General features: G+C 28.4%; 1 protein-coding gene across 1 annotated transcript in view; it reads left to right on the forward strand.

The window, feature by feature from the left end:
- The window catches only part of LOC133329153 (serine-rich adhesin for platelets), a 185425-nt gene that overhangs the window by 156026 nt on the left and 11589 nt on the right, over positions 1–17810 (forward strand). Inside the window, exon 8 of the mRNA XM_061537646.1 lies at positions 4023–4071. Coding sequence (XP_061393630.1) covers positions 4023–4071 — 49 coding nt within the window. The remainder of the gene's footprint in view (positions 1–4022; positions 4072–17810) is intronic.

The following is a 17810-nucleotide window of genomic DNA, read 5'->3' on the forward strand; positions in this document are numbered from 1 at the left end:
AAAAGATGTTTTTCACCTGAAAAATTTAAACGTGTTTTGCTTGCCGGAAAATGTACTTTAAATTTAAGGATAAGTTTTTTTTACTAAATCCGATCAAAAAAGTCGTTAGTTCCATTTATTTCAATCGTTCATTGGGGCACTTAAGTTTATTCGGTCAATGAACGGAAAGATTGATGCAAAATGACCTAAGTGAACGAGAACAAAAAGGTATTACTAGAGCAAAAGTAAATAGATTATCGAAAGAACAGGACCTAGTACCTATCGTTCCTCTTGCGGTATAATTCATTTAAATTAATTCGTTCTAGAACGACCCAACTCTAACGGAAACTATCACTACTACAGCATGACTTTCCCATGAGTACAAGGAACGAGTACATAGGCATTTGCTCGCGTCAGCTACTCTCTAATTCTCATTCACGTTGTGACTCCGCAAGCTGAAGTACATCTCTTTCATCTAATGAGGGCGGCTTGCTATTTTGTGTTGTGAATGTTCATTGCACTTACGATCATTCACAATTCTTTTTGTGGTTGTGGCTGTTCAGAGATTCGGCACTGTTCCACACATAGATCGGTTTATTCCACAATTCTTTTTGGTGGCTAACATTGTTGATCACCGTTAAATCATCGTTGCCGATCATCATCATTCCCGCTACCTAAATATATCCACACAGAGGCTTACTGTTCCACGCAGAGACTTCGGTTTACTGTTCCACATAGAGGCTTCGGTTTACTGTTCCACATAGAGGCTTCGGCTTATTGTTCGTAGATTGTACGAGAACTTAGTCAGTAAGCAACTACTAACATTGTTCCCGATCACCGTTAAATCATCGTTGCCGATCATCATCATTCCCGCTACCTAAATATATCCACACAGAGGCTTACTGTTCCACGCAGAGACTTCGGTTTACTGTTCCACACAGAGACTTCGGTTTACTGTTCCACATAGAGGCTTCGGCATATTGTTCGTAGATTGTACGAGAACTTAGTCAGTATGCAACTACTAACATTGTTCCCAATCACCGTTAAATCATCGTTGCCGATCATCGTATTGACACCTGATAACCATCATTCCCGATCACCGTGAAATCGTCGTTGCCGATCATCGTACTGACACCATATAACCATCATTCCCAATCACCGTTAAATCGTCATAGCCGCTCCCGATAATCACCAGCATATTAAGCCACCCGAAATCAATTATTTGTATCGCATATTTATATATAAACACACTAGTATTAAAATCAATAAACATCAGATTTTAACCCCAAAAAGGGAGACACTACTCTTTTTGTTTTGTTGGGTCCTTATGGAGACCTTGGACACGACTGGGCTAACCTCAGCCGACGAGAAAACCACGTTACAAAGATCAAAAATTGTATTTTATAAATTTTTATATTCTATTGTATTTCAGTTTTTGCGGTTCAATTTTTGACAAAGATTGCATATGGCGGAATCAATCGATATACGGTATATTTGATAGTAATAAGGCATAATATGAATTGTATTTGCAATATGTTTTTCATATTGGCTCTAATTAGGAAATTGGGTGTTATGGTTCGTTCCTGAAGTGGTTCGATATTTTTCTGTTCACTCCGGAAAAGGAACTAGGCCATTATTTTAGTTCTATAGTTCCGTTTCGTTCAGTCTGGTGCATGTCAATTAATTCGATCTGGCTATCCGATTAATTGTGCATAGTTTCTACTTGAATTCGACGTGAAATGTTGCCGACCATGAGAAAAATTACTAGGAAAAATTTTACAGTCGATTTTAAATTACCTTATTATTACATCATGTGTTAAATCAAAAGGAACATGGTTTAACGAGTGCAAAAATGAACTCGATAAAAGAAAGAGCCGAAACTAGTACCGATAGTTCCTTTTGCTGAATAGTTCCTTTGAACTAGTTTGCTCTGGAACGACCAAACTATATCAGATATATTCTCTAGGCAAAAAATTTATCCATTCTTTATGAATACGGATCAAATCAAAGGTTCAATTTAAAGAGATCCTCTTTCGAATGGATATGATGAGAAACTATAAATTTTATGGCGAAATTTTCATTTCACATCCACCTTGCAAATATGTGTGTGTGTGAATTCTCATTGAGTTGGCGAATATTTGTATGTATATTCACATAGCAAATAATAACTTAACTAATTATTGGTTACTGGTATACAGTACGAAAAAAAAAAATTAGTGAAGCTACTAATTAATGTGACACATTTTCTAGATCACATGTACGAGTATAGAGTATATAAATACAAATAAATGACTCACATAGATACATGGTTATTAGCAATAACGGGAATATTTATTGTCACAAAATATACAAATTGTTTGCTTAAAAATAATATTGAAAATAAATATATAAAAAATTATAATGAATAAATAATAAAATAAAACACAATGGTGGCATGTCGTTACAAACGATTTTATTTCAATTTTTGTAAGTCAACAGAAGATAATTTCAACCTCGATGGCAACTATGAAATTGTTTACAAATGTTAATAACGAATATAAACAACAATTTATTTTGAACAAAAAAAATATGGAATGACATGGTAAATAAACTTTAAACCATGTACAACAATACAATGGGCCGGTAGAGAGTATCAATGGTGGTGGTAGAGCGATAAAACCACCAACCAACTACAATACCAACAATATCTGCCCCGCCCTGCTGATCATGGACAGCCGTCGTCGTCGGTATGTTATCTTTAAACAAAAACAAATCAGCTCATTTATTTATTGTACACTCCAAAAAAAGCGTAAAATAATAATAAGTGGAAGCGTTTTTTTTTAATAAATGTCAATTCTAAATGGGGAGAAAAACTATGGGCTGTTTTTGGATCCGTTCGACGGTCAAGAGACCGTCGAAATTAGTCGCTATAACCGATATCAAATATATGGCGAAATGGAGTGTTTAAATACGACTTCGACAATATGATATAAGGAGGGAGGATATCAGTACATTTGACAACAAATTGGAGATTTCATGCGTTTTAGAAAATCCTATCGAAATAAGTTTCTGAATAAAAATATTTTTGTAGTGTTGGCGGTTTATTTGGGATACCATTTGTATTTTGTTTTTGCAAAATAGTCAGGCTGAATCCCAGTTTGTTGTTTTTATAAAAAAACAACTATTTATTAGTGAGGAATGTGGGAAAGGTATGGTATAGTTTGTAAATGCCTTGTTAATCTCGAAGTGAGGCACCAGCGAAATTTTCATGCAGTTTATTTCGTTGGTCAGCTAAGTACTTCGCTTTGTTACAAGAGACATTTGGGTTTGAAAGGTGTGCCATACTTGAGGCCCTATCCGATACTTGAATGTGAAGTGCATCATCATTATTTCTTCTGAGTGGTTGTTTAGGGCTTGAAGAAGATATATTTTAACAAATATTTATAGCATTAAGTTTTCTTGTCTAGTGTCTAAGTTGTAAATAGTTACTCTCAACAGAGCAAACAGGTCCGGATTGGTCCTAGATCCACCTTTAAGTATACCGATCGTCATATCTCGACTAGCTGAGTCGATCTTGTAAACACGATACAGGCCACAGTTATGGACCAATCTTCACGAAATTTTGCATGTAGGATGGGTTCTGACCAATGAAGTCCCCTATTGTCTTTGGTAAAGATCTGTTAATATTTAGGGGATGCAATGGACCAAAACTTTATTTATGTCCGATTTTCTGATCGCTCCGGAGGCCGCAACTTTGATTCAAACATTGCAAAATTTTACAAGGAGAAGGGGATAGGGCCAAAGAATAAGCATGTTTGCTTATAAAAAATTTTCTTATAAAAACAATTTCTTATAGATATTATGAAACAAAAACTATGTAAATTTAAAAAAAAAAAAAATCACGCTTATAGAAAATTAAATGTTTTTTCAAACAAAATGCTCAATTATAAGAAAATTTTTTTTTAGTAAAGCTTCCAGTTCCAGTATTATTTAAATTTAGTGATAAATATTTAATTTGCTTATAAACATATTAATCAATGTATTTGTTTTCTTTTATTTTCCAGTTGCCTGTTGCTGATCCGTTCCTAGAGAAAGTCAAACTTTCAGATTATGGTAAGTTAATATAAATAATAATTTTTCTATATATATATATATATATATATTGTAGAGATAAATCATTAATTATAATAATTAATAAATTTCGTGACATGTTCGACAATGAGTCCCTCGTTTTGATTTTGAATTAAAATCAAAAAAATTCTATAATCCTAACGATATGTATATATGGAAAGTGATTCTATCACAGAAAAATATTTGTTGAAATTTGTTTTGTTTCTTTTTAACAAAGTTCTCTCTAAAGTAGACAGTTGTCTATTAAAAAATATATTCAATTACTAGTTTGCCCTCGAATTCTTTATAGCAACCTTAGACTGTTCCAAGTCTAATATTCTAACAAAACAAATATTCTTATTAAATATTCATTTTCAAAATAAATAGCAAAATAAATGATATATGTATTTATATGTATATGAATTTTGTTTTTTTGGCAACTGATCAATTGATGTGTTAAATATATCTATATGATTATTTTGTTGGTATATTATTACTAAAACACTTAATGAATTCCTTTTGATAGAACCATGCATCGCATGTTTGGCGGAACATAGACACACGACAGACAAAACAATTTCAATTGTATTTTTTTTTTCGCTGTTAAAACAAATGTTTTTGCGGTATATTTTCTGGGAAAAGTGTGAAAAACATAACAATATTTAAATAATTTCAAAATTAATATATGTATATATATGTCGAAAAAATTATTTGGTGTACAAAATAGTCTTTCGGGCAAAAACAAAAAAGAAACATCATTTAAACTTTTTATTTTTGTCCACGAACATGAAATTTTGTTGTAGTCTTTTTTATTTGCTACTTGGTGGGTGATATACTTATTTTTTTATTATTATTTTTTTTTTTTTTTATCTTTTATGGCCGTATTTTTGTGGCCAAAACATAAAAACACTATAACAAGTGGTTGTTGACTTTTTAGATATTTATACAATAACGTAAAGTTGTCAACGTTTATGGCTAATAAATTATGAATTCAAATTTTGTAAGTTCTATAATTTTGTGTGTGTTGTTTTAGATATTTGTTTGCAAACATTTTATATACGTCATAACCTTCTATAAGTTTGATGAGACAAATGTCGTATTTTCAATAAATTTCCATTAGAAATTTTAAAGATTTTCCAAAAAGACTTTATAATATAAGGCCTCCAGTTTTAACAATTTGGGTTGTCATTTCGAACTATAGAGCGTATTAGTAATTATAATATCTCGAAACCAGTTGGCGTATGACTAATATCCATTAATATGAAATAATGAATTTATGTCGTATACTTCATATATTTTTCATATGCTCAGTGGACCAATTTATATTAAATTGATATATACAATTTAATATAAAAATCATATAGAAAATAATTAACTTGATTTCCTATCAAATTGTATTTATTTCTATTAGTAATCTCTTAGATAATGTTTTATTACTCCACGTTACATTACGTTACGTTATGCCCACTAATCATGACTTCAAATGACATGAAACAGCTGTGTTATAAAGTGTGGTACCTCCCATTGATATTACTTAAATAGAGTTGGATTTTTTATAGAGCTCTTGCTCTTCTTCTCAGTTATAGGTCTGTGACTTCTTCTCCATTTAATATTTTATTAAGCCAAGTTATTTTCAAAGCTCTTGGAGACATTCAATTTTGTTAGGGTTTAATTCGCTAAAATGTATTCTCCTTCATATAGTGTTTTTTTATCCACTAATTGGGGGAATAAACAGCTGTTTTTTAAAGAACTATACTACAAATTTACCGCATGACAATTTTAAAAATTGGGGAAATTTTTAAAGGTCGGTGTTTCATTTCCTTAAAGTTCTTCTACCTCATTTAATATTTTATTAAGTCACGTTACGTCATTTCCATAATTAATTAAGAATTTTTTTTTAATAAAAATTCCCCTCATTTTTATTTCTCTAAATGAAAAAATGGGTTCCATTTAGGGTAGCTCAAAATATTTAATATTTTATTAAGCTACGTTACGTTACGTGAACTTCCTCTTCTAATTATGACAATATACAGCTGTTCTGCCAAGTACTACCTTAAAAATTACAAAAAATTCAATGGACATTAATTGTAAAATATGTTTCAAATTGAAATGTCTCTCATTTTTATTTTGCTAAATGGAAAAATGAGTCTTATATAAGGGAACTCTAAAAGTCTAACTTTTATTAATATTTTATTAATTAATTGACACTGTTTGACCTTTACAATTTGGCGTATGACAATTTTCCTTTCTATTTCATTCTTGTTCTTCATTATTAAAAAGTTATTTTTTACTCTTTTTACTTTTATAACATATTTTGGATTATAGGTTTCTTATGTAGATCCTTTACAAATTGGTGCTCCATTCTACAAAGCTCTTTTTCCCCTCCTTGTTTTAAAAATCTCTCCAATTTTATATTTTAATATGCCACGTTACGTTACGACCACTAACCATACCCTTTACATGGCAATAAACAGCTGTTTGTTTAACTACTACCTTAATAGTTTGGCGTGTGGCAATAATCTACTCTTTTCATTCTTATGCATAGCCTCTAAAAATGAGTATTCCTTTTTACAAAGCTCATAAATGAGTTATTGAAATGGAATTTCAAGATTTAAAAAATCTCTCCACTTTAACATTTTATTACGCCACATTACTTTTAGTTTACGTCGCGATCACTAATCCCGACCTTTACATGACAATAAACAGCTGTTTTATAAACTACTACCTTAATAGTTTGACGTGTGGCAATTTGCATCTCTTTTTTATATTGTTTTTTTTTAATAAGATATTTTGGATTATAGGTTTATTATGGAGAGCATTTAAAAATTGGTGTTGCTCTCTACAAAGTTACTTTTCCATCCTTGTTTTAAAAATCTCCTCAATTTAATGTTTTTGCTCAGCCACGTTACGTTACGTTACAACCACTAATCATACCCTTTACATGGCAATAAACAGCTGTTTGATTAACTACAACCTTAATAGTTTGGCGTGTGGCAATTATCTACACTTTTCTTTCTTAAGAAGATCCTTTTTAGTTGTACAATTCATTTTATTTTATATGTTTCTTATGCTGAGCCTTTAAAAATTGGTGTTCCTCTCTACAAAGCTACTTTTCCCTTTCCAGTTTTAAAAATCTCCCCAATGTAATGTTTTTGTTAAGCCACGTTACTTTACAGCTGTTTGATTAACGACTACCTTAATAGTTTGGCGTGTGGCAATTATTTTCTCTTTTCATTCTTAAAAATATATTTTTTACTCTTTTTAGTTTTATAATACATTTTGGATTATAGGTTTCTTATGTAGAGTCTAAAAAAATTAGTATTCCTTTCTATAAAACTACTTTTCCCTTCCTGGGTTTAAAAATCTCCCCAATGTAATGTTTTTGCTAAGCCACGTTACTTTACGTTACGTTACGACCACTAATCATACCCTTTACATGACACCAAACAGCTGTTTGATTAACTACAACCTTCATAGTTTGGCGTGTGGCAATTATCTACTCTTTTCATTCCTTAGAAATATCCTTTTTAGTTTAATAATTCATTTTGGTTTATATGTTTCTTATGCAGAGCCTTTAAAAATTAGTATTCCTTTCTATAAACCTACTTTTCCCATTCCTGGGTTTAAAAATCTCCCCAATTTAATGTTATTGCTAAGCCACGTTACTTTACGTTACGTTACGCCCACTAATCATATCCTTTACATGGCAATAAACAGCTGTTTGATTAACTTCCACCTTATTAGTTTGGCGTATGGCAATTATTTTCTCTTTTCATTCTTTAAAATATATTTTTTATTTTTTTTTAGTTTTATAATACATTTTGGTTTATATATTTCTTATTCAGAGCATTTGAAAAGTTTGTGTCCCTTTCTACAAAGCTACTTTTCCCTTTACAGTTTTAAAAATCCCATCAATATAATGTTTTATTATTCCACGTTACTTTACGTTACGTTACGACCACTAATCATACCACTTACATGGCAACAGGCAGCTGTTTGATTAACTACAACCTTAATATTTTGGCGTATGGCAAATTTCATCTCTTTTTGCATATATTTCACATGAAAATGATTGGAGAAAAACAGTCGTGGGAAAAATTCGCTAATTTTCTTAAAAAAAAAACAAAACAAAATAAATAAAATACAGATGAGAAACTATTCCGCAAAGAAATTCACCTTTTGCAAAATTATATTTTGTTTTTGGTCTCAATTTTCTCACAATCGATGGGCAAATTGCCACCCTCGACAGGTCCCCTCATAATACTCAACAGATCTGTGCAGATCACAGATCTCACAGATGGCGGAGAATAAAAGGAAAGAATGCGAATTGAACATGAATGAGTATGAGGAGGAAAAAAAATGGCAAACATTGATGCTGTTGAAAACAGAAATTAATTTTTTCAGTTTGTTTTGAAAATTCGAGATGTTTAGAACGCGCAATCCTCCTCCTAAAGACGACGGGCGAAATGAATGAATAGAAGCGTGTGAAAAAAATAAATTTATTATATAAAAAAAAAACTAAAACAAAAATTAACAAAAGAAATGGATATTTTAATCACAAAAAATTTCGCACAAAAGAAGAAAAAACAAAATATTGAAATAAAGTAAAACAAATCAAATTAAATTTTTAATATTGTTGTCAAATGGTGTCTGTGATTTCGAATTTTGATGCTAATAATTAATAAAAAAAAATAATATAATTTGTATTGCTAATGAAAAACTCAAATAAAAAATCGTGTCATCTGTGGAATAATTTTAAATAAATTATATTGCAAATTTAAACAACAAATAAGCGTTATTTTTTGTTGTTGTATATCAAACAACAGTGTTTAACAAAAACCGAAAAAAAGAAATTTAAAAAAAATTCGCGTGTGTGCGTTTTTTTGTCGTTATCTCAGGGATATTCATTCTGGCTGTGTGTGATGGACGGCGTGCAGTTTATCTCAACAAATTATTGTAGAACTGCTGCTGCTGGTGTTGTTGTTATTGTTGCTGATGTTTGATTAACTTATTCTAAATTAATTTGAATTAGTTACAATTACTTGTGATACCTCTACAGTCAAACACACACATATATTTATGTGGGTGGGTACATATATACTATAACTGATGATTCTAAGCAGGGGCAACATCAGACAGACTGACCGACCGATCCACATGATGACAATGTCTTTTTGTTGTTAATTTTATACATCCTGAGTATTACTATTTTGTGTGGTATTGCTGATCTTTGAATTTTCTTTTTTAGTTGTGCTGATAGTTTTTGTTGTTATTATTGTTTGGCTTGTTTTCTTCTTCATTGTATACAAATTTTTAAAAAAAAAAGAAAAGTAAAACGAAAACAACACGAATGTTTTTTTTTGGCTAATTTTCATTTGTCAATTTTTTAAGAGGCGGCGGCGTGTGTTTTTTTTCGATTTTAATTTTAGTAGCAGCTACATATCTCTTAATAAAACAACAGAAATAGTATTTTTATTTACATATATTTGTTTTTAATTTGATTTGATAAAAAAAAATAAAAAACATAATATTTAGTATGGGGATTAAATGGAAATAAATTCTGTGAACGAAAATTTTGATTTTTTTGTAATACAAAAAAAATGTATATAAAACCAAATAAATATTAGGAATAAAAATAAGTAATAAAAATAATATGAAAGAAAAACCCAAAATATAGTCAGATTTTGTACATCTTTTAAATATTGATACTCCCTCTGAAAATTCTCAATTTTTATCATTTCTTAAATCAATTGTTTTATGGAAATCCTCATAGATTCGGATACATTGCAGGGCATTTAATTGTTTTTCCAGTAAGTAAGAAAATACACAATTTTCCGATTAAAACATGAAAATTTGAAAACAAATCATCTACAATCTACCAAAAACCTAAAACTAATTTCAGTATTTCTTTATTTCGTGTAGAAGGGCGTATTAGTAATTATAATTTCTCGAATCCAGTTGGCGTATGATTAAAATATAAAAATGAAATCAGTTGTTTATGGCGTATACTTCATATATTTGTCATACGCTCAGTGGTCCATCCAATAGCATGATATCAAAATTAAAAAATTAAATTAAATTAAAACAATTTATTTTTTTTTTTAGTTTTCCAAATTGATTTTTTTTAGTAATGAAGCAGTAATTATTGGAAATTTAATCAGTAGGGGGATTAAGTGGAAATAAATTGTGGGAACAAATATTTGGAATTTTATATTGCTTAAAACTTATATAAAATGAAATAAATATTAGGAATATAATTATTCAGAGTTTGTAACTCCTTTAAAATAATGATACTCCCTCTGAAAATTCCCAATCATTATATTTTTTTCATATCGAACAGTAAGAAGTATTAGTAATAATAATATTTAGAAAGATAATTAATTTGTGGCGTATACCTCATATATATGTCATACGCACAGTGGTCCTTTAGAATACTTTTTACTTACAAGCCTAAAGTTTTGGAATTTTTAATCGAATTTTGTTTTCGATTCAAAAGTCAATAACATCTTTGGTTCTTTGAAGAGAAAATTGAAAAAAAAAAAAAATAACAAATTAATAGAAACTTTAGTGTCTCTTGTTTATTCAGATCATGAACACCTCTGAGAATATTGACAAATCATCTAAAATTCCCCAAAACCATTAGGCTTTTTTATTAGTATTCATTCATTACTGGTTCATAGAGCGTATTAGTAATAATAATTTATAGGATGTAATTGGCGTATGATTAATACATGAATAAAAAATTAATTTGGGGCGTATACCTCATACATTTGTTATACGCTTATTGATTGCCTTTAGTTATATTAATAAGGCAAAAGTGAAGTATTTACTTTTTTTAAATGGATATTTAAATAAGCAATCATAGCCACTGAAAATATTGACACTTTGTCTAAAATTCCCCAAAAACTTTTAGCATTTTTTTATTATTTTTTCACTTCGAACAGAAGAGCGTATTAGTAATAATAATTTTTTAGAATTAGTTAGCAATGGTGGCGTATACTTCATATATTTGCCATACGCTCAGTGGTGTCTTTGGAACCCAAAGTTTTGAAATTAAAACTCAAAAAATTGATTGATTGCATTTTCCAATAAAATTAAACGTAATATATTTTACTACATTTAAAGTCACAAAATTTTTTTTGCATTATTTTTTATTTTTTCAGATTTTAATGTTACATTTTATTCAGATCTTGAACCCCTAAATATATTTACAATTCGTCTAAAAGTCCTTTAAATATGGAGTTTTTTTATTATATCTTCATTTCAAGCCGAAGAGCGTATTAGTATTTTTTTTTTTTTTTTGAGAAGTAGCTCCAACTTTTTTCCATATAAGTCTTTATTCATATGGAAGGTTTTAAGACCTATTGAAGAAACTCTAAACAACAAGATTTACAATAATGTTGGCTACTCCTTGTTTAGGAACTACTTCCAGCTGATGATCTAGTCCATCAACATGGGCTAGCGTGGGTAATTATCTTAAGCCTTCAGTGTTCGCTAAACGAATTAGAGCCGGGGGTCCAGGACTCGGAGTGTAGCTAATTTTATTGAAATTAAATTGAGTTAAGGTACTACTTATGAGAAACAAGATCATCGTCTAGTATTGGTTGTATGATAAGGTATTAATATCAGTGATGTAGTTTTTGGTACTATTTACAAAATATTTGCATTTTAGTATTTAAATGATCAACAAAACGTATGTGTTTATAATATAGTAATTAACATATTAATAAAAATTGAGTTGATCGGCTTCACTATTTATAAAATATCTTTAATGCCTTCTTATATAGAGGCTTAAAGGTCTTTAAATATTATATAAGGTTTCGAAGGTATTATTATTCAAATCACTAAACATCTACTCATAGTATATCCGAATGTTATTCATATACAAAAAGTCATTTAATATTTTTTATAGAATACTTAAATATATCCTGACAAAGGACCTTAAGGTCTATTTGAACCCCAGTGTGTATAATTAATATGAAATTTATAATTAATGGATAAAAGAAAAATAATATTTAAATTTACCTAAATTGTGGTCAAAAAAAAATCGTATGATTATTTTATTATTAATAGTATTTTTTCTTGTGGAAAAAAGTTTTGTATATATACATATATATATATATATATATATCACAATTTATATAACTAAATTCATTTTGATGTTTCATTATAAAAAAAATAAAATAAAGAAATTTATTAAAATAACCATAAACTCTTTTATTAAGATATACATAATAAATTTCTTGGCATCTGAATGAAATATATAAATGAAAAATATAAATTAAGTAAGGAGGTGTATTAAATTAGTATTAGTAGCCACACATATGGCAGTTGTAGCGTATGACTACATATATAAATTATACGCCACATATTTGTTTCATAGATATGCATTCCAATAAAATTTTATGTCATCTTATTTTCTTTTGGATTTAAATCTTAAAAAATTCTATGAAATAAAAAAATATATATTCTATATAGAATTTTTAACTCTTTGAGCCCCGAATTTTTTTCCGTAATCATAGATCAATTTTCTGTTCACAGATTTAATGCAACTATCCTAGATAAGATATGGACAAAATTTGACATCGCTACATCCTTGCATTCGGGAGATACAGTACATACTTTCTGAAAATTAAAAGCCCAATATGAAGAAAACCAAATGCAAAATCGACGAAAAAATCAAAATCAAAATCAAGAAAAAATAATAATTCTGACGGCAGAATTCGTATATTTCGAATACGATGCGATTTAAATAATTTGGACTGTATACACAAATTAGTACTGTACACATTTTTGCCCTCTTCTCTATATTAATAAGCTCATAACTTTACCAAAAATTTGAATTTTTTAGATTTTTCTTGTGATATGTGTCGTCCATAATCAGGTCTTGACATATAAAATCCAAAGAATATATATATACTAGCAGTGTATTAAATATTAGCGCTAAAACATTTTGTTGCCTGTGGGCAACATTGGGCCACAAAGGGTTAAAGGTTGGCAATATATATTATATTTTTGAAACTCTTTCGAACTTTAAAAGCGATTTACAACGTTTCGTTTTACATCGTCATTTTCCAGACACAAATGAAGACGCATTTGGAAATATTACAGCACCATGTGGCGTATGACTGATGTCATACATTATACGCCACAATAAGAAATATTTTCTTTTGACAAATAATATTAAAAAAATACAGTCGACTACGCTTTACTGTAAGTCGCTTAACTGAAAAATATCGGATAAGTGAAATTGATTTCCTGCACAATTAAATTTTAGGTTAATCGCCCACAATTTACTCCGCATAAGTGAAACTTCGCATAACTGAAAATATCGGATAACTGAAATAGCTTTTTTAGTCAAATATTCCAATTTCCTTTCAAATCACTCCGTATTACTGAAAATTGTGAGAATGAAGGATAATGACAGAATATTTTGCATTGAGGAATACACATCTTCAAAGCCCGCCCTAACAGATATTTTGCTCTGCAATTAATGAGTTTTCCGACGTATTGAACGTGTGTATCATGTATATATAAATTCATTCATTATAGAGTATATAATGAACAAATTTTGCAAGGAAGAATGTTACTCATTTAAAAACCCTATTATTGGAGGCAAGACAGCTATTAAAAAGACTTAAATCGGCTAATATGAAACCTTACGAATAAAAAATACTGTTCATAATAAAAATCCTTTGAGCAGTGAACATGTCAACCAGTTTGAGTTTCTATCGTCTATTTTCATAAAATTAGAGACCTACGAAATCGATATAAAATATGAATTATTGAAAATCCTACAACTTGACAATGTTTATGAGAAGTTCCGATAACTGAAATTATTTTCAGTTAACCGAACTCCGCTTAAGTGAATACATCGGATAACTGAAACAAACATTCCGATTTTTTCCGGAGTCGACTGTAGCAACAACGATTTTTATTAAGACACTAAATAATTGAAATAAAACTCCGTTTTTTTCATACAAAAATAAAATTACAAAAATTGTATTAAACATTTTTTCTGTTCAAAGTATGCCAACCCTTATTGAACAAATATTTTGATTAATACAAAAAATCATTCCACAATTTCGTAATATTTTTGCAAAGAATATTTCTTCGTGGTCATTTGTTTATTTTTTTTTATCGCCAAAATGTTCAAATTTTACAATTGTTTTGATCATAAAAATGTCTTCCGATTGTTGTTCGATTATTAATTATGACTCTTAACTTGATATTATTAAGGTTGAATTTGAATTACTAATACAAAATAAAAATAGACCCTTTTCGGTATGAAGCGATTGATTACTTGAGAGATTATTAAATTGGTTTTATTGAATTCTAGATAAGGTTTCAATTGCACGCCACACATATTTGTGAGTAATATGTTTATTTACAAAATAAATACAAAATATTTTTCCTAAATTCGCTTCGTGTCTATTATCAAATTCCGCAATTATTTAATTGTCAAATTCTGTCAAAATTCCAATGTATTATGTGTCATATTTTTTAAAATGTTCACTTAAATTAAAATTCTTTAAATTGCATCTTGTCAAAAATTTTAGATTTTTTTAAATTTTTTTCTAATATTTGTTTATACTTTAAAAATAATCCGTCTTTATTTTTGTATTTTTTCTTTTGTTTCAAATTTCATGAAAACATTTTTTTCACTTAGCATTCTTTGGGTTTTCCCTTGTAGTCTATTTAAAATTTATTATGTTTTCTTAGGTAAATTGAGCGAAAATGTCTTTTCTCCCTACCCTGCTTCACCCCTTCGCCAAAATTTGGCTTCTCTTAATAAATTGCTTTAGTTTGACAAATGAAACATTGTTGTGTTTCGAAATTCTTTTTTTGTGTTTTTTCTGCATTAATTAGACGCTGGCATGCATGACTTCTTTTGCTAATTCAATGTAAGATTTATTAGCGCTCTATAGACCAGCAATTATTTTTCTCGTCGGGGAAAATAATGTAGACTTGAATGTCTGTCTGTATACTAAGGACCAAGAAAAACAGAACCCTAATTATTTATTATATTTCTATTAGGTATTATTGGGGAAATGTGTGCCAAACTAGCTAAGCCAACAATAGAAGCCAACAATAGAATTTTGTCAGGTGCCTCCCCTAATTAGTTTTCAATTCCATTTTCAATATTTTGATTTCATTTCCCCCAAAACAAATTTTACCTTATTCCATTTGATTTTTAATTCCCATCGAATCGAATCATTATCAAGGTGATTATGGGTATAAATAACGTCAATCATCAATGCGGTTCTGCTGCAGTTCTATTCAAAATCACAAAATTTTGCAATTTTCATGGGGGGTAGTTAGGGGGGGTAATTGTTTTCTATTTATTTGGGTTTTATTTTTATATTTCGATACGATAATCGCAAGAAATTTTATGGCTGCCAATATGCCATGGCACACGTCCGTCTAACCTGGGTTGCTAATACAATGCATAGGAGGAAGAGGTCGATCGGTCTATTGGTCATCGTTCTTAAAGTAGACGGCACCAGTAAGACCACCGTCATCAAATATACATAGATACGATGACCTCAATGGACAGCTATTACAAAGAACAGGACTTCAGGGAGTATTTGCCGTAGAGAAGAGGTCTTCAGAGGTCATCTACAATGGAATTGATTTCATTCGGGGTCACCTAATATAGAATAGTCCGAGGTCACCTTGGATAAAATAATTTTAATAACTCTTTGCCTTAAAAAATTTTGAAAATTTTTAATAAATCCGAACCTTGGTAAATTTTAACAAAATATTTTAAAATATTTTTAATAAATCCGAACCATGGTAAATTTTAACAAAATATTTTAAAATATTTTTAAAAATCCAAGCCTTGGTTTTTTTTATAAATTTTAAAAAAAATTTTTTATAAATCCACGCCTTGGTTTTTTTATAAATTTTAAAAAATATTTTTTTTTATAAATCCACGCCTTGGTTTTTTTATAAATTTAAAAAAAATATTTTTTATAAATCCACGCCTTGGTAAATTAAAAAAAAAAATTTATAAATCCACGCCTTGGTAAATTTTAAAAAAATATTTTTTATAAATCCACGCCTTGGTAAATTTTAAAAAAATATTTTTTATAAATCCACGCCTTGGTAAATTAAAAAAAAAAATTTTATAAATCCACGCCTTGGTTTTTTTATAAATTTAAAAAAAATATTTTTTATAAATCCACGCCTTGGTAAATTAAAAAAAAAAAATTTATAAATCCACGCCTTGGTAAATTTTAAAAAAATATTTTTTATAAATCCACGCCTTGGTAAATTAAAAAAAAAAATTTTATAAATCCACGCCTTGGTAAATTTTAAAAAAATATTTTTTATAAATCCACGCCTTGGTAAATTTTAAAAAAATATTTTTTTATAAATCCACGCCTTGGTAAATTAAAAAAAAATTTTTATAAATCCACGCCTTGGTAAATTTTAAAAAAATATTTTTTTATAAATCCACGCCTTGGTAAATTTTTAAAAAAATATTTTTTTATAAAACCAGGCCTTGGTAAATTAAAAAAAAATATTTTTTATAAATCCACGCCTTGGTAAATTTAAAAAAAATATTTTTTTATAAATCCACGCCTTGGTAAATTAAAAAAAATATATTTTTTATAAATCCACGCCTTGGTAAATTTAAAAAAAAAAATTTTTATAAATCCACGCCTTGGTAAATTTAAAAAAAATATTTTTTTATAAATCCACGCCTTGGTAAATTTTAAAAAAATATTTTTTTTTTATAAATCCACGCCTTGGTAAATTTTAAAAAAATATTTTTTTATAAATCCACGCCTTGGTAAATTTTAAAAAAATATTTTTTTATAAATCCACGCTTTGGTAAATGTTAAAAAAATATTTTTTTTATAAATCCACGCTTTGGTAAATTTAAAAAAAAAAATATTTTTTATAAATCCACGCCTTGGTAAATTTTAAAAAAATATTTTTTTATAAATGAACGCCTTGGTAAATTTAAAAAAAATATTTTTTTATAAATCCACGCCTTGGTAAATTTTAAAAAAATATTTTTTTATAAATCCACGCCTTGGTAAATTTAAAAAAATATTTTTTTATAAATCCACGCCTCGGCAAATTTAAAAAAAATATATTTTTTTATAAATCCACGCCTTGGTAAATTTAAAAAAAAACAATATTTTTTTTATAAATCCACGCCTTGGTAAATTTCAAAAAAAATGTTTTTTTTATAAATCCACGCATTGGTAAATTTCAAAAAAAAAATATTTTTTTTATAAATCCACGCATTGGTAAATTTTGAAAAAATATTTTTTATAAATCCACGCCTTGGTAAATTTTAAAAAAATATTTTTTTATAAATCCACGCCTTGGTAAATTTTAAAAAAATATTTTTTTTATAAATCCACGCCTTGGTAAATTTTAAAAAAAAACATTTTTTTATAAATCCACGCCTTGGTAAATTTTAAAAAAATATTTTTTTATAAATCCACGCCTTGGTAAATTTAAAAAAAAAAATTATAAATCCACGCCTTGGTAAATTTAAAAAAAATATTTTTTATAAATCCACGCCTTGGCAAATTTAAAAAAAAAATATTTTTTATAAATCCACGCCTTGGTAAATTTAAAAAAAAAATATTTTCTTATAAATCCACGCCTTGGTAAATTTAAAAAAAAAATATTTTTTTTATAAATCCATGCCTTGGTAAATTTTAAAAAAATATTTTTTTATAAATCCACGCCTTGGTAAATTTAAAAAAAATTTTTTT

The sequence above is a fragment of the Musca vetustissima genome, unplaced genomic scaffold (genome assembly GCF_032173495.1).
Source record: "Musca vetustissima isolate MV318-11 ecotype Yass unplaced genomic scaffold, APGP_CSIRO_Mvet_v1 utg11440, whole genome shotgun sequence".
Classification (NCBI taxonomy): domain Eukaryota; kingdom Metazoa; phylum Arthropoda; class Insecta; order Diptera; family Muscidae; genus Musca; species Musca vetustissima.